At 33.0% G+C, this 22,496-nt stretch overlaps 2 protein-coding genes across 2 annotated transcripts; one reads left to right on the top strand and one right to left on the bottom strand.

Moving 5' to 3' along the window:
• Positions 1-907: 907 nt before the first annotated feature.
• mcm4 (minichromosome maintenance complex component 4) lies at positions 908-16,392 on the bottom strand. The gene is made up of 17 exons (XM_073830994.1): positions 16,346-16,392; positions 14,359-14,416; positions 14,103-14,252; positions 13,854-14,017; positions 12,377-12,478; positions 12,173-12,268; positions 11,962-12,057; positions 10,459-10,597; positions 8,681-8,901; positions 8,403-8,523; positions 6,636-6,895; positions 4,764-5,129; positions 4,548-4,675; positions 3,118-3,325; positions 2,651-2,879; positions 1,272-1,405; positions 908-1,141 (listed from the first exon to the last, which is right to left on the bottom strand). Exons 2-17 carry the CDS (start codon positions 14,402-14,404, stop codon positions 1,049-1,051), a joined length of 2,553 nt encoding a protein of 850 aa, XP_073687095.1. The 5' UTR covers positions 14,405-14,416; positions 16,346-16,392; the 3' UTR covers positions 908-1,048.
• A 3,429-nt stretch (positions 16,393-19,821) lies between these two features.
• On the top strand, positions 19,822-21,158 carry cebpd (CCAAT enhancer binding protein delta). Its single transcript, XM_073830887.1, has one exon. It carries the CDS (start codon positions 19,999-20,001, stop codon positions 20,845-20,847), a length of 849 nt encoding a protein of 282 aa, XP_073686988.1. The 5' UTR covers positions 19,822-19,998; the 3' UTR covers positions 20,848-21,158.
• The last annotated feature ends 1,338 nt before the right edge of the window (positions 21,159-22,496 follow it).

Below are 22,496 nucleotides of genomic sequence, written 5' to 3'. Positions count from 1 at the left end.
GCGATTTCTAGCCTAAAACATAAAGTGTTAAATTCAGCTGACCTTTCTTCACGATCCGCTCGCTGCCTGCCCCATAAATTGTCTGTGAAAAAAACGCGTCTCTCTGGTCAGCATGGGGTCCGAGATATGCCAAAAAAACAATCGGCACTACCAACCTTTCCACACAAAAACAAACAGTGTTCCAACCAATCAGCGTCAGGGATTTGGTGTTGTGGACTTTCGCTCCGCCTCCCTCACATCCCAGCACCAGTAGGAAAGTCCACAACACCAAACCCCTGACGCTGATTGGTTGGAACACTGTTTGGTTATCTGTGGAATAGTTGATAGCGCCGATTGTTTTTTTGGCATATCTCGGACCCTAGGCTGACCAGAGAGACGCGTTTTTTTCACAGACAATTTATGGGGCAGGCAGCGAGCGGATCGTGAAGAAAGGTCAGCTGAAATTGACACTTTATGTTTTAGGCTAGAAATCGCTGATACAACCTTTAAAAGAAACAAATGTTGGAGTCAAAAACTTTTGACTAGTAGTGTAAAAAAAAACTACAGGTAATTTACGACAATATCCTTCAGTAAGAGACTTTTTAGTGAGAAAACAGCACAGACATCAGTCTAAATCCTTAAAATCACACATAATTATATGCAAATTTTATAAGATTGTTAAAGTTAACCAATCTGAGATCAATTATTTTCTTTGTTAATTTTGTTTCCGATGTGCAAATGTGTTCCTGTATGATAATATATTATCATCTTGAGTGTTCTACTTATATATTTGTCCCATATTTGAGTACTGTTGTTCTTGCACCTAAAGTGATTGTTTGAGGTTTTTACCAGCACCATGTGATTGATTCGGATGAGCGAATAGAAGCTTTCCATATTTATGTAAATAACACCTACAAACCACAAGATGTTCTCTTCAACAACAAAACTCATTTATTGCAACCAGAAATTGTCCATACATAATATTATTAACAACAATCGCTCTACATAGACAGAGAATAGGATAAGGCAAGTAACAAAAGAGGAAGTAGCAGTCAGGCATAGCGGGTGTTCACAGAAGCCGAACAGTCTTTCCTGTGACGGTCAGATAATCTTCATCAGCAAGTGCTCTGAGGGCCTCATCAAACATGTCCTTTGTGATGGCCTGAAATAAGTGAAAAACATTTTAAGTTAAATTTTTCCTGGGGCTTGCAGTTTACATTATTTCTTACCAATATATATTTGGAGTATCTATGTTTTATTAGTGTTATTAACAATAATAAAAAGAAACATACCGCTTCTGACTGGCCACGAAGATCATCAAACAGCTGCTGGTACTTCATAGCTGGTGTTTTGCCCTTTGATTGGATGAGTTTCTTCAGGGCCTGAGCCACTTCCTCTTTACGCTTGCGTGCTGTAGCACTCATTCCTGTTCAGAAACAACCAATCAAAACCATCAGACTCTCTTTCAATTGTACACAACATCCACAGGTACTATATAAGGCATAATAAAAGGGATATGTTGAGGGAGAGCACTGATGATGACATTTTTCAAAATGAAGTGAAGCGTTTAAAAATTATTTTTTTACTATTAATATTTCAGAAGCAGCATGATATAATAATAAAAAGACATTTTGTATACTTTATTTGCATTACTACAATTTTATTTAAAATATTTGAATATTTAAAAAATAATATTTAAGAAATAGCCCTATAATAAAAATTAATATTTTATACTTTAACTGCACTGAATTATTACCATTTTAATAATTTAAAATATTTAACAATTTTTTAAATATTTGAGAAACAGCACTGTAATAAAAATAAATATTTTATATACTTCAGCTGCACTGAATTATTACCATTTTATTAATTTAAAATACTTTAATATTTGAGAACAGCTCTATGTATTAATAAAAATAAATATTTTCTATACTTTAATTGCACTGACTTATTACCATTTTATATAAAACATTTTAATATTTTTAAAATTAATATTTAAGAAATAGCACTATATAATAAAAATAAATGTTTTATATACACTTTAATTGCATTGAATTATGACCATTATTAATTTAAAATATTTTTTAAAATGTATGTTTGAGAAACAGCACTATATAATAAAAACTTATAAATATTAATAAATATTTTTAATTAAAATTGTAAAAATAGTGCTATATAATAAAAATTTTATATACTTCAATTGCATTAAATTATTACAATCTTATATAAAATATTTTAAAAATTAATATTTGAGAAATAGCACTGTATAATAAATTATGTAGCATTTAAGAAAATGTATTTTGTGTTATCTGTTTAAATATTATTTATGTTTTGTTTCAGTTTTAACATGTTAATTACAAAAAAAAGGGCATGGTAATGAATTGGACGTCGGTACGGCAGGAGAAATGGGAGAAAACACAATTTTAGACCACTTCATATGTTTCATTTTGTGGACAGTCCTTTTCAGAACGAATTTCGTTTAGTATCATTTGTATCTTAATTTTAATCCATGTTTTGTTGATCAATTACCTAATCAAATAAGAAAACAAGAACGCACTGTGGAATGAAGTGCGTGACGAAATGCAAACCCACTACAATGCTTCCACATCCTAGAAATAAGGCCAAAACATGACCAGGACTAATGGTTTATTACTACATCTCTGAACCCTACCTGTGGTGAGGATGGAGATATCCACGAATCCCGTCCTGGGATCAGTTGCGGACTGTTTCAGAGCCTCTCTGTGCAGTCTCTTGGCTTCCTCCACATCGATGGACTCGACTTTGTTTGAGAAACGTACTTTAGCGTGAGCTTCAGCAAGTCTGATGAGCGACTCCAGCTGACGGGGATACGCTGACACCATCCCTCTACCGCTGCCGATCTTACGCATGTCTACGTAGGCCTGCAAGGGTCAAAAATTACAATTCATTTGATATTGTAAACAAAGTATTACATATACTACAGGGGGGTGTTCCATAAAACAAGTTTACCAAAAAAGCCAGGCTTATTTCAGTTAGTCTGACTTATTGTCACTTGATTTGGCTCAAAATAAGTCAGACTAACTGAAATAAGCCTGACTTATTTGGTAAACTTGTTTTATGGAACACCCCCCGGTATACTGATGTATATTGTTTATTTACCTCAATAAGAGCCTGACTAGCTTCCTCACTGAGTCTGGGATGGACCGACGTGCGAGCAAAAGCGATGTAGTCTTTCAGCACAGCCATGTCCAGATGTTCCTCTTCAATCTGCTCTTCGCTCTGGTAATACAGAGACACGAGGTGATGGGCCAGACGTCTGTCATACGCCTCATCCTGAGGGTCCAGCATTAGGAAGATCAAATCAAACCTAAGAATGAAAGATTTTTTTAGTTTAGGGTTTAATAAAAAGGAGAAATGCTCAGCGGACATTATAAAAACAGTTAATAAAAAGGAAATGTTAAGTATTATAACATTTGGATTTTAAGCTTTAAACCAGTTTGAGATCATTTAAGCCAAAATTGTCTATATTATGTACAATTAATAAAAAAATAATTTCTCCACTTGTAAATTTTGTTTTCTCTACTTCTGAGAGGACTTCATTGTATAAGCTACCAATTTTTTAATAAACTGTTAAACAAATTAATATATATACACATACATACATATACTAATAATTAATAAATAAATAAATAGATGCATTATAGATACAATAGATACATTAATGTTAACAAATTACTATTTTAACGTTACCATAAAAAATAAAAAGTAATTAAATAGGGGGCAGAAAGATTTTTTTTTAAAGAAATTAATACTTTTATTCAGCAATGATGTATTTAATTAATCAAAAGTGACAGTAAAGACATTTATAAATATAAAAAATGTTCTTTTTGAACTTTCAAAGAATTGTGAATTTTTTTGTTAAGCAGCACAAGAGTTATTTTGGTATCAGTGAGGCATTAGTTTGTTTGTTTTTTTATAATTTTAAGATGTTTTTTTTTTTACTTTAATTTTAATTGTAAAGTTTTAGTACCTCTGTGGCATATTTGTCATGTTTTTTTTTTTTTATGTCTATTTAAATTCTAAATGTTCCAAATTTTAGTTTGAGTTATTTTACTACATCCACTCAAACTAAATAAAAATAAAGGTTGCAAGTTAATATTTATTTCAGTTAACATTTTTTTTTTGTGACCCTGGAACACAAAACCAGTCATAGGGGTCAATTTATTTTAAATTGAGATTTATACATCATACAATATTTGGACAACTATTTCAAAATCTGGAATCTGAGGGTGCAAAAATTGAGAAAATTGCTTTTAAAGTTGACCAAATGAAATTCTTTGTTTGCAATGCATATTACTAATCAAAAATTAAGTTTGTTTATTTTTACAGTAGGGAATTTACAAAATATCTTCATGGAACATGATCTTTACTTGATATCCTAATGATTTTTGGCATAAAAAAATTGATAATTTAGACCTATGCAATGTATTTTTGGCTATTGCAACAAATATACCTGCGCTGCTTTAGGACCGGTTTTGTGGTCCAGGGTCACATTAGTTTGCAAATACAGTTTCATGTTATATTTTTACCTGGACAAAAGTGTGTGTGGCAGCTGGATGTTTTCTATAGTCGTCTTTTTGGGGTTCCACTGAGACTCCACCGGATTGGCTGCGGCGAGGATGGAGGTGCGAGCATTAAGCTGGCAAATGATCCCAGCCTGTGACACACAAAAACTGCATTAATTATCTGTCCTGACAAAATCATTCACTCAATCACAACATGGATTGTCCATGCACCACCCTTACCTTTGCAATGGAGAGCGTTTGCTGCTCCATGACCTCATGCAGCACAGACCGTGTGCTGTCGCTCATCTTATCGAACTCGTCGATGCAGCAGATGCCGTTGTCGCTGAGCACGAGGGCTCCGGTCTGCAGAACCAGCTGTCGGGTTTCCGGGTCCTTCATCACGTAGGCTGTGAGACCCACAGCGCTGGATCCTTTCCCGGACGTGTACTGACCGCGAGGAACAAGGTTATACACGTACTGGAGCAGCTGGGATTTACTGGTACCCGGATCACCGCAAAGCAGGATGTTGACCTCCGCGCGGAAGTTTCCACGGCCTGTCTGAGTGAAGTCCTTGCGGGTCCCGCCAAATAACTGCAACAGGATGCCCTGGAAAAAAAAAGAAGCCTTCTATCAACTCACACCCTAAGAAACATTTGAATTGCATCTGTCCTAAGGAAAAACATGAGGCAATCTTAAAGGAGAAGTTCACATCCAGAACAAAAATTTATTGATAATTAACTCACCCTCTTGTCATCCAAGATGTTCATGTCTTTCTTTCTTCAGTTGTAAAGATAGTCTTTTTTGAGGAAAACATTTAAGGATCTCTCCATATAGTGGACTTCTATGGTGCCCCCAAGTTTGAACTTACAAAATGCAGTTAAAATACTTTTTAACCTCAAATGCTTGTCTTGTCTAGCTCTGTGATGCGCATGCGGTTCAATACAGTTAGGGTATGTCAAAAAATCTAATTTTCTCCTCCAACTTCAAAATTTCCCAACATCGTTGTAGAAACACAGACCCAGTGTTTACAAAGTAAAAGTGCAAAGAAGATCAAATGCCCTTTACTAAAAAATTATAAAACAGCAATGTAGGACGATTTTGAAGTTGAAGGAGAAAATGAAATGGGAGTTTTTTGGACATACCCTAACCCTAATAATGTTCATATAACCTATGAATATCATCAGATTTAGTAACGTACATACAAATGTTATGAAATCTGAAAATTATCTTTTGTAAGTTGATGTAATACTGTTCTATGGAAGTCTGTTTCCACCACTGAATGAAAAAATAAAGGTAATCATTGCAGCTTTATTATCTCACAATTATAACTTTTTTCTTATACTTGCATGATATAAACTCGCCATTCTCAATTTTCTCTGAATTGTGAGATATACTCACAATTGCATTTTATAAACTCAAAATTGTGAGAAATAAAGTCAGAATTGCAAGATAAAAACCTCGCAATTCTGTCATTTTTTCTCGCAATTGAAAGTTTGCATCTCACAATTCTGACGTTTTTCTCAGAATTGCGTGATATAAACTAGCCATTCTAAATTTTCTCAGAACTGCAAGATAAAAACTTGCAATTGTCATTTTTTCTCGCAATTAAGAGTTTGCATCTCTTAATTAAAAGCATTCTGACTTTTTTCTCAGAATTGCATTATACAAACTCAAAAATCTGACTTTTTTTTCCTCATAATTGTGATATTAACTCGCAATTCTGAGAAAATTGCCATACCCTAACTGTCTTGAACCGGAATACACAGAGTTGACACAGAGCTAGACAAAGCGAGTGTTTGAAGTTAAACAGCATATAAATTGTCTTTTTTTTTTTTTTTTTAGAAAATAACTGATCGTTTCCATGGTAAGACACTTTGGCTGGGATCGTTTAGAGCCCTCTGAAGCCGTATTTAAACCACATTTTGGAAGTTAAAACTTGGGTGCACCATAGAAGTCCACTATATGGAGAGAAATCCTGAAATGTTTTCCTCAAACTTGTCTTTACAACTAAAGAAAGACATGAACATCTTGGATGAAAAGGGGGTGAGTAAATAATCTGTACATTTTTGTTCTGGAAGTGAACTTCTTTAATCAATACCAGCTAAAACGCACTTTCTTGATGTCCTCGTGTTCATAGATGCTGGGCGCTAGGGCAGAAGACAGGCGTTCGTAGACGTCCGGTTTGGCAGCTAGTTCTTTGAGCATGGAGACTCGTTCTTTGGTGAAGAGTTTCTGCTCGCCGTCCTCGTCCAGTCCGTGAAGACGCTTCTCATCCGCCTTCCGGAAGTGGATGGCGTCGATGTGGGTCTTGTACACTGACTTCACCTGACTCTGTCGTGGGTTCAGACGCATGGGGGCAGCTCTGTAAATGCCTGAGGAGAATAGCAGACATGCTGGTTAGTCTGTTCACACAATACCAAATACAACACAAAAAAACAGTTTGAACTTCAATAGCAATCAAAGCTTTTAAAATGTTTAATTCAAAATTCTCTTTTCAAATCCAAGAACTTCTTGCTAAAATAATTAGATTTAAAAACAATACAAAAATAAGTTATAAAGAAGTATATATATATATATATATATATATATATATATATATATATAATTATGGTGACCCTGGACCACAAAACCAGTCTTAAGTAGCATATTTGTAGCAAGAGCCAAAAATACATTGTACTGGTCAAAATGTCAGATTTTTATATTATGTCAAAAATCATTAGGATATCAAATAAAAATCAGTTTCCATGAAAATATATTGTACATTTCCTACTGTAAATAAATCAAAACTTAATTTTTGATTAGTAATTTACATAGCTAAGAACTTCATTTGGACAACTTTAAAAGGCGTTTGTTTTTTTTCCAATATTTAGATTTTTTTGCACCCTCTGATTCCAGATTTTCCAATAGTTGCATCTCAGCCAAATATTGTCTCATCCTAACAAATCATATAAAATAATGCAAAGAATATTTTTTAAGCTTTCAGATGTGTAAACATTTACCCTTATGACTGGTTATGTGGTCCAGGGTCACATATATAACAAGAACACTACCAACAATAAGTGCTACCATTTCCATTATTAATATTAATCAATTATAGCAGGTATTTGTCAGATTTCTTAACGTATATGCAAATGTTACGAAATCTGAACGTTAATTTTAAGTTGAGGTAATACTGTTCTATACAAGTCTGTTTCCACCACTGAATATTTATATATAAAAAAAAAAAAAAAGGTAATTGCAGCTTTATTATCTCACAATTATGAGAAAAAAATCAGAATTGTCAGATGCAAACTCAATACACAGAAAAAATACACAATACACAATCTCACAATACACAGAAAAAATTCAGAAGGGCGAGTTTATATCACGCAATTATATATATATAAATAAATCATAATTTGTAAGATAATAAAGCTGCAATAATTGTTTTTATCTTGCAATTCTGACTTAATTTCATATAACTGAATTTATATCAGTTTATATCAATTCTGACTTCATAACCTGCAATTGTGAGTTTTATTTCAATTCAGAAACAAAAATCAGAATTGTAAGTTTATCACACAATTCTGAGAAAAAAAGGCAGAATTGTGGGATAAAAAGGTCGCAATCTTTTTTTATTCAATGGCAGAAACGGGCTTCCGTACTGTTCTTATCAGTTAAGTTTGTTTACAGAAAAGTACTCTTAATTAAAAGAATTCACGTACTATAATATCAAAACACCAATATTGAATGTGTCTGAAAGTCAAGTTGTTCTACTTCATACCTTTGAGGAAGCTACAATAAAGGCATTGTTCATAAAGTAAAGAAAGAGGAAAGATCAAATATGATCAGCCATTATATAAAACCACATAACAAAGCCTCAATGACAACATGGCATACCAGTGATGTTTACTCTGTCTCCAGGTTGCACTTTGTCAACCAGGTCATTGTGAGCATAGACGATTGTGGTGTGTGGCGTCTGACCCGCAGGCATGTCCTCTGGAGATTCCTGCAGTTTTATCTGTCAGGACAAAAGATATTGAAAAAGAATAAGAATCTCACTTTTAGGCTCAAAAGCACTAGTAAAAAAAAAAAAAAAAATGCAATTACTAAAAAAAACTTTCTTAACCAAAATATAAAGCAAATTAAAAATAAATAAATAAACAAACATAACCCACCATTTGTTTGTCAGAGAAGATGGAGCGGTTATGCACCAGCGCCATGCTGTGGGTGGTGTTGCAGTTGCGGCAGACGGCAGGTTCAGCGATGCGGCCACGGTCCACCTCCACACGAGCGTTAAATGCACACACCTGACAGCGGAAAAATGCCTCCTGCATCTCAGGAATCAGCTGAGAGGTTCGGATCACCATCCCACTGATAGTGATGAGCTGATCAATATCTGAAAGGAGAAAACAGACGATGGATGATGTGACGGCTGAAGACATTTATCAATAGGCATGCAGTAGGGATGCACCGAAATGAAAAATTCTTTGCCGAAGCTGAACAAAATTACACACTGAGCCGAAGGCAGATTACAGAACACAGTTTGTGTTTTTCCCCTATGTATTTTGCCAATATTTTCAATTAAACAGCCAATATTTGCTTTTTATAATTTATAATACTTGCTTTTCAAAGAAAAAAAATCTATAACAAAACCATTTAAAAATATTTAACACTGAACTAGTAGACATTACACATTTGGACCGGCCCTCTGAACAATGCCAGAGACATATTTTGAAAATGTAATTTTAAATATGTTTTACTTATGTCGGTATTTGATAATAAAGGTTGGCTTTCAAACAACAATTTCCCTTAGTTATTAACATAGGTATAATTATTTGTTAAATTCACTAACAGAATGGTACATTCAACGTAATGTGTCATCGCGATCGAACAGGTGATGCGCGAGCCAGCTAGAAAAGAGCGATGACAAAATGACTCAATAGCATTTGAGGTGAAACTAGCACTGCTTGTGGGACAAGTGCAAAAGCAAAACTTCACTCATCTCCCAGTTACCCAAAGTTTTTCTCAGTTGGTTGTGCATCTTTTTCTTCCACACTTTTTTTCTTCAACTCAACTTACTGTTAACATGCTTGGATGCAGCACTCTGTGAACAGCCAGCTTCTTTGGCAATCAATGTTTGTGCTTACCCTCCTTGTGAAGGGTGTCAATGATTGTCTTCTGGACAACTGTCAGATCAGCAGTCTTCCCCATGATTGTGTAGCCTAGTGAACCAAACTGAGAGACTATTTTGACGGCTCAGGAAACCTTTGCAGCTGTTTTGAGTTGATTAGCTGATTGGCATGTTACCATATTCTAATTTGTTGAGATAGCGAATTTGTGGGTTTTTGTTAAATGTGAGCCAAATCATCACAATTAAAAGAACCAAAGACTTAAACTACTTCACTCTGTGTGCATTCAATTTATTTAATACACAAGTTTCACAATTTGAGTTGACTTACTGAAATAAATGAACTTTTCCATGAAATTCTAATTTACTGAGAAGCACCTGTATATCTTTTGAAAAGAAATGATCATTTGTCTGTCTGGTGCATAAACAAATAATAAACTATTCTAGCATTAAAAGGTATAATAAATACAGGTAAAATCATAATAAAATAATAATAGTAGTCAGTCCGGCCCATGGAATTTTATTTTATAAACCGAGCCGGCCCTCCATTAAAGAAAAGAAAATTAGGTGGCCCTCTCAGAAAAAAGTTTGGGGACCCCTGCTCTAATCCGTTAACATGGGTGCGGAAAAATAAAATGCACCGGAGTATGTGTAAAACAGGCATTAGTGCGCGCCTCTATTTGATCGTCTCACGTCATTGTTCTGTATGATTTATTTGGCCTTTTCGCTTATTCCGAAAGAGCTTATTTGCTATTTTCGCCCAAATAATTTCGGTTGACGAACATTCGGTGCATCCCTACCATGCAGTAATTACGCATTTCTTACCTTCAGGGTTGAGCGCACGCATGTTTCTGGTTTTCAGGGCGCTGTAGGTACGCACTTGAATCTGATGCTCCAACACGGAGTCTGGGAAGCGATCGAAGAAGAGCTCATTGACGGCCATATCGAACGTGGGGATGACTTCCTGTGAGGATAAGAGTGAAAGACTTTCAGTAACAGGTCAACGTGACAACAGAGTTTACCAAGGTTGCATTTATTTGATTGCAAAACAGTAAAAATGTGGAATATTATTACAATTTACATTGCTCCACAGTGCGACCATTCCACTCACATTTGCGACTGAAAACTACTGTGTGCGACTATGAAAAAATATTTAGGAGCACCAGTGTGACTGACCCGATCAGTATATCTGGAGCTTCAAAGATTTCTATGTTTTTGTAACACTGAGTAATGTATCAGACATATCTAATGAATCCTTTTATAAACAAAGTGTAGAGAGAGTGTAAATAAGAGATCCATTGAGCAGTGTAGAGAGCATCGTTGATTATAATGGAACTTTGTGAGATCACTATGAACTAGGATGAGTGACAGCTTTTAATGATTTTTAAGGGAGTTTGCAAATGTGATATTGATTTAATACAACAGTTAAATAAACAAGAAGTTAATATTATGTGACTTACATTGTCTGACTAAAACACTATTTCCTGATTTTGCTCATCGAAAATTGTTGGAAACAAAGTTTCAACTGAGCTGTTTCACATCTCCACTCAAACACAGCGGTGTTTGAATCTAATAAGTCAATGCTCCCATTTATAAAGACAGCCACTTGCTTAATTCTTGAATCAATCAGCCATTCGAATGAATCAAATAAATTAATGTTTTAATAATTGCCGCCACCTACTGGCAGTTTTAGTTTAATTTTAAGTATCTTTTCAGTTATTTAAATCATTTAATATTTCTATATTCACAATTTTATATTGAAAATATTAATCTCAACATGAATTTATTAATTTAATTCACCTCTAAGCCTCATTAAACTCCTGACAATACACCTACAAGCCACTTCTGTGCCACCTCTGTAGTACAAATTAATTTTATTAATACTGATTTCATTTGATTGGTAATTTGTTCTTATTCTATTGTTCTAATTAGAAATTTTAAAAGCATATAAATATATTTTAAATGTTGACTTTTAATAGAAAATGCCATTACAAAGGTAAAAACAAAATTCCCCTGTAAATCTTGTAACGGGAAAGCAATTTTTTGATCAGATTTTTTTATTGTTAATTTGAAGTTGCTCCTAAATTTTTTAAGTTAGTAAGAAAAGCAAGCATAGAGTCCTGATTTAAAATAAACATTTTCTATTTGAATATATTTTAAAATGTGATTTATGCTTGTAATGCAAAGCTGAATGTTCTGCATCATTACTCCAGTCTTCAGTGTCACATGATCCTTCAGAAATCATTCATATATGCTGATTTGAAGGTCAACTTTGAAAACCTTGACGTTTTCATGTTTACTTTTTATTACTAGGCTTATTACTCTCACCTGTGGATAACAGATCAGCTGACGATAGAGGTCGGTGTCAAAAGTCTGAATATGACTGCAGTTCACATTCAATACTGGCTCTCCAACAACACTGATCTGAAACACACACAGCAGCAATATTATTACACAAGAACCGGATATTGCGTATTCTGCACCACCAAACATGGGCAACCATTGTTTATGCCTTTCTAATCAGTACTGCACTTCTCACCTCATCCAGTTTCTGCATATAAAGAGGTTCATTCAGATCCAGACCAGCATTCTCCTCCTCTCTAGAGTTGGGGTCTGTGAATTGCTGAAGGAAACGCTGCAGAAAAAGAACACAGATTGTCAACCAAAGATCACTTTGTCTTGGAACAAAAAACTTGTTGCACAGTCAGCTGTGGATGGATGTAGTTACAGACTGCAACCACACCTGAAATTTCTCCTTGCAGGTTCCCACATTGACATCAGTCCCCCAGATCACCAGTCTTTGTCCTGCACCCTGTTCGCTGCCGGGCACTGCATCTGCAGACGGCTGAAAATGACGAAAGATACACCGATTAAAAAATAAATATTGCATGGAATGCAATTTTTCCATATTTATATTTTAAAAAAAATTATATATTATTATATTGTTCAATATTTTAAATTTAGCTTTTATTTTCATATTTTCATACATTTTAGTTACATTTTGTAATTTTGTTATGCGTGTATTTTTGTTTTTTGAAATATTACTATTCAGGTTTAATTTACTTTTATTTCAATGTGAGTTTGCTTATAATTTATACTTTGCTTTTATTTTTAGTTTTCATTTTAATGTTTAATTTGTAGTGATTATGTTATGCATTTTGTCTTTGTGTATTTTTTTTGTTTTTGTGTGTTTTTTTTTAGTTAATCTAACATGTAAGAATAATGAACAATACATTTATTAATCTGTTAATGTTAGCTATTAAAAATACCGTCATTCATCGTTTGCTAATGCATTAGTAAATGCTGAAATTAACATGACCTAAGATTAATAAATGCTGTAGAAGTATTGTTAATTCTTAGTTCATGTTAAGTAATGTAGATAACTAATGTACCTTATTGAAAAGTGTTAGCATTTTTGTTTTTGAAATATTACTATTTAATTATTACTATTTAATAATTAACCAATAGTTATCACCTTACTTAATCAGTTGATTGATTACAATGATAACTGCAATTTATTTTGTATTACAAGTTTTCTAAAATGTCAGGTTTTAATATGCAAATAAGGCATTATTTAATTAAATATGTGCTAATTTGCATACATTTCTAGTACAAAACTCTAAACACTGGATGAAGTTAGTTTCAAAATTCTTGTTGAATTGTTTTATTTATACATATCAGAGTCAAATGAAATGGCAAATGGAATTGAGCATCTCATATTGTCACTCCATAATTCAGAAAATACTTTATAATATAATATCTTTTTTTTTTTTTTTAACAGTGTTTTAGGGAATAAAATGTATAAAATCAAGCAAATTATATATAAACAAATCCCTCTGTAAAAACCTTCAGGATATAGACAAGAATAAAAACGTAAAGTGTGGTGTGTGTGAGTGTTACTAAAGTGGAGATTTATGGCTCAGTGGAGGAGAAAAAACTCATTTTAAGAAAACGGTCTTTAAAAATATGGATTGTAATTGAAATCTATTGACATAAATAGATAGAGTGCTACAAAATAAACACTTAACAGTGTCTTTTGGATGTTTTCTTTCCACTAGTCTGAAAAAACACCTTATTAAAAAAAACAAAAAGCCCAAAATCTCAAACTTGAGAGGTGCATGAAAAAACAGCATCTCCCCTTAAATAGAATAATGACTTACTAAAAACACCAGAAAGTAAAAATGGAAGATTAACCTCTAATACTAATTACTTTTACTCACCGGCTCTGAATGCATGTCAACCTGTGGAGCTTTCCGGACAGACCCCAGGTCGGCCCGCTGACGTGCCGGGGTCCCGCGTATGCCACTGCGGGGCGTCCCTTCCACCCTGGAGCTGGGAGTGCCGTACATCAGCGGAGAACTTGCATCGATCTCACTCTGCAGGACTGTATAAAACACATCTTGATGACTTCTCAATTCAAATGACTTCTGAAAATCTTTAACACAAGTAAGCTTAAATATGAGTCTTACCAGAGCGAGGGGCCATGGGGCTGGAGAACAGAGACACGTCCTGAGCGGTTGTGTCCATGGCTGGAGACGTGGGCATGGGCTGAAGCTCTGTGGATGTGTCGTGGGCTCTTGACCGCTGGGACGGAGGAGAGAGAGGATCCTCGCTCGCAGCTGCAAACACAGACAAAACCATTTACATGCTGGAATCTGGAACTGATTAGAAAACACTACATGCATGCCAGCATATGTGTGCATTCTTAAAGTCAATGTAACTCACGGGTCGGAGGGTCTCTCTTACGGCTCTGGGATGATGGTGAAGACATCTTGACTCAAAACTGAAAGGTTAAGTCTTAGTGTTAGTGAAATGGAAAAAAATCCATTAAAATAACTTGTAAATCATTGCAGCAAATCAATACTTTAGTCAATATTGTTATGGAGGTTTACTAATTTGTACCAGATAACAAGATAAATTTACTTGAAGCAACATAGTAAGACAAGTCAACTATTTCAAGTGCATTTTTCCTCACCCAGCTGGCAAATAGTTTTTTTTGATTACAGTGATAATTGGAAAGCTTTTTTGTAATACAAGTTTTCTAAAATGTTAGGTTTTAATACGCAAATGAGGCATTATTTAATGAAATATGCACTAATTTGCATACATTTCTAGTACAAAACTGTAAACACTGGATGAAGTCAGTTTCAAAATTCTTGTTTAATTTTTTGACATATTAGAGTCAAATGTTTTTACAGAAGGAATTTTGGAATTACGAAAATACTAGGCAGAAAACTATATAATTTTTTTTTTTTACAGAGTTTTGGGGAATAAAATGTTGTATAAAATCAAGCAAATTATATATAAACAAATCCCTCTGTAAAAACCTTCAGGATATAGACAGGAATAAAAATGCAAAGTTTGGTGTGTGTAAGAACTACTGAAGTGGAGATTTATGGCTCAGTGTAGGACTTTCTTGTTTTAACTTCATTAAAAAATGTTTAAGGTTAAAAAAAAATTATTTATATATTTTTTTACTTTTTATTTGTTAATTTAGTCTTTTAAACAAATTATATGAATATAACTATACACCTTTTTGTGTGCATGCGTGTATAAATTAATAATAATAATAATAATTGTTTGTGTGTGTATATATATATATATATATATATTTTTTTTTTTTTAATAATACTTAAATGTTTAAGGTAAATAATATATCTATGCACAATTTTTGTGTGTATAAATAATAATTAATAATATAGTATATAAAATACTTAAATGTTTAAGGTGAAAAATAAATAAATAAATAGTGTAATTAACAATTATTTTTTGTACTTTTTTTTGTTAATTTGCTTATTTATTCTTTTTAAAAAAATATATAAATACATTTATATATCTACACACAATTTTTGTGTATAATTAACCATAATAATATAGTATATAATTTACTTGCCTGCCTAACTGTCTGTCTATATATATATTAAATACTGAATGCCATTTATAATATATATTTTTACTTTTTATTTATTAATTCATTTGCTTATTCTTTTAAATAAATTACATAATTGAATTAAACATTCTATTAAATTCCAACATATTAAATATAAAAATACTTAATTTTTATTATTTACTAACATTAAATATAATATAAATTCAAATAGTTGCACGTGTTTTTTAATACACGAACTACTTCAACATATATGAAACTTATGTAATTTTTCCGATGTTAATAATTTATGTTGTTATAAACTTCCATAATTACATAAGTTATAAAAAATAACTGTTATACTATAAAAGTAAAATTCACAATATAACAGCAGGCCTAAAGAAATTAACGTTATATAATGGCCTCCATCACAACACTGCAAACTTGTTAGTTTAACATTAGGAAAATAAGTTTAATACTTGCATGAGATACCCAATGAACACAACTGTCCACAAACCAAAATTTAAGATTAAAACCACCGGTAGATCTAACATACCACGTTATGCACAGTTAAAAAAAAAAAAAAAAAAGCTTTATTATGAAGAAATGAAGGATGTACAGCAACTTTTGCTACATTAAACAGTTACACAAGAACAGTCCAAGAGACTAGCAGCATGCTGCATCACTCACAACAATGACTATGAACAACATAAGAAACCAGAATAACCATTATTATCAAGTACAATGCACTATGCTGACGTCTAATTGACCAACACCTATTTACAAGTTATCGTGATTACTTATTATTTTAAACACGGTTATTTCATACAGAAACAGAACACTTACCGTTCGCACTGCTTCCCTTCTGAGGTGAACGGTGGCGCGAAACTGCCTGTGACGTAAATTTCGCGGGGAAATTTTGACCAACCAACAACACGCTCTTCACTATCAATCGAGAGGGGGAGAAGTGAGACACGTGTGTGTTTAAATCATACAAAATTCGTTATTTCTTGGACTACGCGATATATTTGCAATCATACATGCTTAGAATTACAGTAAACTCGTTTTCAAATGTTCTCAGTGACAGATTGACAATTATAGGATGGGTGACATAAACGAATCCCAACAACTGTTTGGTATCGTCCGAAGTTTTCGCGGGAAAGAACATCAACACAATAAACAGAGGCAATTCTTCAGTCATCCACTAGATGTCCACGTGGACAAGATGAAGTGCCTCAGTGTGATGTAAAGTTATGTAGGAAAACAACTGTACCGCCCTCAGACAAATTATGAATGACTTTTTGACCGCATTAATGAAGATTCTTTGTTTGGCAAGGAAAGTTTGTATATAGCGCATTTCATACACAATGGTAATTCAAAGTGCTGTACATAAGATGAGTTAAAATAATCATAAAAAAATACAAACAATAAAAACAGAATTTAAGAGCATTGAAAATTATTTAAAATTTGATTTAAAATCAAAATAGTTAAGAATAAAAATGATTCTGCATTAATACAAGCAAAAGCTAGTAAAATAAAACTAATTTTAACTTCAAGTTAAAAAATGATTTTATTAAATGTAATATTAATAAATAACTTTGCTTTAATTAAACTCTTGTTTTTATAATTTATAATATTTTTGTACTGAATTTGTACATTTAATGTGCTTCTCAAATATAGAGATATACTTCTGACTATACAATATAGTAAACAACCAAATAATAACATCAACGTTTTTGTTCGCATTTATTAAAATTAATTTTCTCTGGGGGATCTTTTACACATTCAAACATGCAAATAACATTTAAAAGTTTTTGAACAGTAAGTTTTTTAAAGAAGCTCATCAAGCATTTATTTAATCCAAAGTGCAGCAAAAACAGTAAATATTTGTATTATTTAAAATGATAGAAATGATAGAAATTAATACTTTTAAATTGATCAGAAGTGATGATAAAACCCATGTATAATATTACAAAAGATTTCTATTTCAGATAAATGCTGTTTTTCTGAACTTTCTATTTATCTAAAAACCTGAAAAAAATCTACTCAGCTATTTTCAACATCATAATAATTATAAATGTTTTTGGAGCAGCAAATCAGAATATTAGAATGATTTCTGAAGGATCGTGTGACTGGAGTAATGAAGCTAAAAATTCAGCTTTGAAAAAACAAATGAATTAAATTTTTTAAATGTATTCAAATAGAAAACAGTTAATTTAAATAGTAAAAATATTTCAGAATTTTACTGTTTTTGCAGTACTTTGGATCAAATAAATGCAGACTTGGTGAGCAGAAGGACCTCTTTAAAAAACATGAATAATCTTACAGTTCAAAAACTTTTGACTGGTAGGGCAATACTAATACTACTACTGATAATAAAATACCAACAAGCAAACAACAACAATAATGACACTACTACTACTACTAATAATAAATATGAACGCAACACATTTGATTATAAATAAAAATAAATATAATAATAAACAAATATCCATAACTATAACAATACTTATAAACGCAAATGAAAATCTATAATAGTAATAATAATAATAATAATAATAATAATAATAATATCAATCTTACTGTTCAAAAACTTTTGACTGGTAGTGCAATAATAATAATAATAATAAATACTAACAAGCAAACAACAACAACTTATGATATTATTAATAATCATAATAATAATTAAATACGAACAACATATTTTTTATTATAAATAAAAATAAATAATAATAACAATAAAAAAATCTGCTTTGAAAAAACAGAAATAAATGACATTTTAAAATATATCCAAATAGAAAACAGTTAATTTACATAGTAAAAATATTTCTGAATTTTACTGTTTTTGCTGTTCTTTAGATCAAATAAATGCAGACTTGGTGAGCAGAAGGACCTCTTTAAAAAACATGAATAATCTTACAGTTCAAAAACTTTTGACTGGTAATGCAATAATACTAATACTACTAATAACAATATACCAACAAGCAAGCAACAATAATGATACTATTATTATTAATAATAATAATAATAATAATAATAATAATAATAATAATAATAAATATGAACGCAACACATTTTATTATAAATAAAAAATAAGTAAATATAATAATAAACAAATATCCATAACTATAACAATACTTATAAACATGAATGAAAATCTAAAATAGTAATAATAATAATAATAATATAAATTTTACTGTTCAAAAACTTTTGACTGGTAGTGCAATAATAATAATAATAATAATAATAATAATAATAATAATAAATACGAACACAACACATTTTTATTATAAATAAAAATAAATAATAATAACAACAACAACAACAACAAAAATCAGCTTTGAAAAAAAAAACTGAAATAAGTGACATTTTAAAATATATCCAAATAGAAAACAGTTTATTTAAATAGTAAAAATATTTCAGAATTTGACTGTTTTTGCTGTACTTTGGATCAAATAAATGCGGAAGAGACTTCTTTAAAAAACATTAAAGATTTTTTGACTCGTAATGCAATAATACTAATACTACTAATAACAAAATACCAACAAGCAAACAACAACAATAATGATACTATTATTATTATAATAAATATAAACGCAACACATTTTATTATAAATAAAAAATAATATAATAATAAACAAATATCCATAACTATAACAATACTTATAAACACGAATGAAAATCTATAAAAGTAATACTAATACTAATATCAGTTTTACTGTTCAAAAACTTTTGACTGCTAGTGCAATAATAATAAAATACCAATGAGCAAACAACAATAATATTAATTTTATTAAATAATAATGATAATGCAAACACATTTTTATTATAAATAAAAATAAATAATAATAATAAACAAATATCCATAACTACAACAATACTTATAAACACGAATGAAAATCTATATAAATAATAATATTTTATAATAATAATAATAATAATTATTATTATTATTATAAATACGAACCAAACATTTTTTTTTTCATGAATTTTCATGAATTTTAATTTCTATTCTTATTTTTTATTTGTATGTATGTTATGTATACATGTATGTTAGTATGTTGGTAGTGGCGCATTAAATAGCGACTTTCTTCTTCCACACTCGCATACGCATTCAAACACGTCCTCATATCCCACAACATGAAGTTCTGACAGTCTGTTCTTAAAAGTTGCTGGTAGGCGTTGATGCACACCCGAGTCTCCTCAAATAGGAGCACAGGCGGAACATGTGACTGACACTGGACATTCACTGGCTTCTGGAAGGGGGCGGCGATGCCGTGACGCAAGCCGAGCGCTCGTACTTATGCGCGCGGACAGCGAAGTTTCGATAGAGAGCTACGAGGACTTTAACACCTGTTCGCGAGAAAGCCAGACTTTTGGAGATACGCGCGGGGTGCGCGAAACAAGGTGTGATTACGCGTGAAAAAATACGCTTGTGTGGACTGCCAAAGGAGACTAGGAAGGGATCCGCTGCTTGAGTTTTGAGTTTGTCTGCGTCCATGTCTGACATATACAACCTGGACTCGCAGTGCGTAACGCCACCATGCAACATGAGCTGGGCCATGGAGCCTGCCAACTTCTATGACAATAAAGTCATGCCAGGGGATGGCAAATCTGGGGGAGAGCGTGCCATGCCCGAGGAGAACAACGGGAGCAGCATGATGGAGCTCAGCAACGCGCCTGCCATCTACGATGATGAGAGCGCCATCGACTTCAGCGCCTACATCGAGTCCATGTCCACGGTTCCGCTGGAGATCTGCAACGACGAGCTCTTTGCAGACTTGTTCAACAACACCGTGAAGCAAGAAAAGCCAGACTTTTACCTGCCGAGCGCTTTTGCGCAAAAGAGCGCGGAGAGGCTGCAGCAGCAGCACCAGGATGGGGGCTTTGGCAAAGGCGCGTTTTGCGCACCGATCAAGAAGGAGGCGGACTGGAGCGACAGCGATCAGTCCTCTTCCTTACCATCTCAGATCGAGACGTGCGCGCAAACCTCCGTGAGCCTCATGCACACGGGTCAGCCGACGCCTCCCACCACACCTGAGCCAGAGCGCGTGAGCCAGAGGAGGCTGGGAAAGGAAAAGGGCAAAAAGTCAGTCGACAGGCACAGCCCGGAGTATCGGCAGCGGCGCGAACGGAACAACATCGCCGTGCGTAAAAGCAGGGACAAGGCGAAGCAGCGCAACTTGGAGATGCAGCAAAAGATGCTCGAGCTGAACTCCGAGAACGAGCGCCTGCACAAAACGATCGATCAGCTGACAAGAGAACTCAGCAGCCTCAGAAACTTCTTCAAACAGATGCCCGAACCCTCGTTTGGGACGGCGGCGCGCTTGGCTGTTGACAGTCGGTGACGCGCGTCGGGGAAAGAGAGCGAGAGAGAGCCCCAAAAACCTTGCCAAAAACATACCTCAGCGAACTTGAATTACTATGTTCTTCTGTAGCAGCCGTGCATTAAGTTACACATTGGATGACGGACTTTTGGACTCTTTGTGATTATTTTTGTGAATGTTTTTGTATTCTAAATTATTACAGAAAAAAACTTCATATATGTTTTTATGGTACTTGTTTTATAATTCCCAGAAACTTCGTATTAATGCCAGAGCATGTTTGAAATTGTACAGTGTGTACAAATATATAATAAAACAATGTGAAATTTCAAAAAGATCCGTGTGAACGCGCATGTGTGCTGGGGGGGCGGGTCTGAGGGGGCGTGGTTTGTTGAAAGGTGTAGCTGTCAATCAGCGAGAGCGACTTAAATAGAGCTTTCCAGTCATATGTGACCACAAAACTTTTTTTTTTTATATAAATAAGCTTTCCATTGATGTATGGTTTGTCAGGATAGGACAATATTTGGCTGAGATGCAACTATTTGGAAATCTGAAATCTGAGGGTGCAAAAAATCTAAATACTGAGAGAATCGCCTTTAAAGTTGTGCAAACGAAGTTCTTAGCAATGCATATTACTAATTAAAAATTACATTTTGATATATTTGTAGTAGAAAATTTGCTAAATATTTTTAATGGAACATGATCTTTACTTAATACCCCAGTGATTTTTTTTTTTATAATTTGGACCCATACAATGTATTTTTGGCTATTTCTACAAATATACCCGTGCTACTTAAGACTGGTTTTGTAGTCCAGGATCACATCAGGGTTGTAAGTAACAGCGATTTTTGGAGTAAAATAAGGTTTGTGGTAAACACTAGAGAGACACATTTCCAAATTTCAGATGAAGCCAAACCTCAAAAGTACATTTCGTAGCTGCTGTTTATTTTTAGTTAAAAAAGGTAAATAAAGGCTAGAGCTACCACAAAGGTGTTTAGTTTAAGTGCTTGGAGACTGGGAGCAACTTTTCAGCAACAAAAACAACATTATTCACAAGTGAAGTAGCATAGTTCATGTATTGACTGCACAAATGATCTATAAATAATCTTATATGATACTGTCACTTAATGTCAAGTGAAAAAAGTGTAGCATTTTATCCTAGTTTACAGTTAGACAGACCCTGAATTCATGTGACCAGTTAGATTGCAAAACAATTTAGAATAAATTAAATTAATATAATTTATATATTAAACATAATATAAATGTGTCCCCTGGACCCTGGACCCATAACAAGTGTCAGTTTTTTTTTTAATTGAGATTTATACATCAGCTGAAAGCTTAAAAACAAGCTTTCTATTGATTTGGTTTGTTAGAATAGGACAATATTTGGCCGAGATACAACTATTTGAAAATCTGAAATCTGAGGGTGCAAAAAAATCTAAATATTGAGGAAAAACGCCTTTAAAGTTGTCCAAATGAAGTTCTTAGCAATGCATATTACTAATCAAAAATAAGTTTTGATATATTTATGGTAGGAAACTTAGAAAATATTACTTAATATCCTAATGATTTTTGGCATAAAGAAACATCGATAATTTGGACCCATACAATGTATTTTTAGCTATTTCTACAAATATGCCCGTGCTACTTAAGACAGGTTTCGTGGTCCAGGG

Source organism: Garra rufa, chromosome 24 (genome assembly GCF_049309525.1).
Source record: "Garra rufa chromosome 24, GarRuf1.0, whole genome shotgun sequence".
NCBI lineage: Eukaryota > Metazoa > Chordata > Actinopteri > Cypriniformes > Cyprinidae > Garra > Garra rufa.
This window is presented reverse-complemented; position numbering and strand designations above follow the sequence as displayed.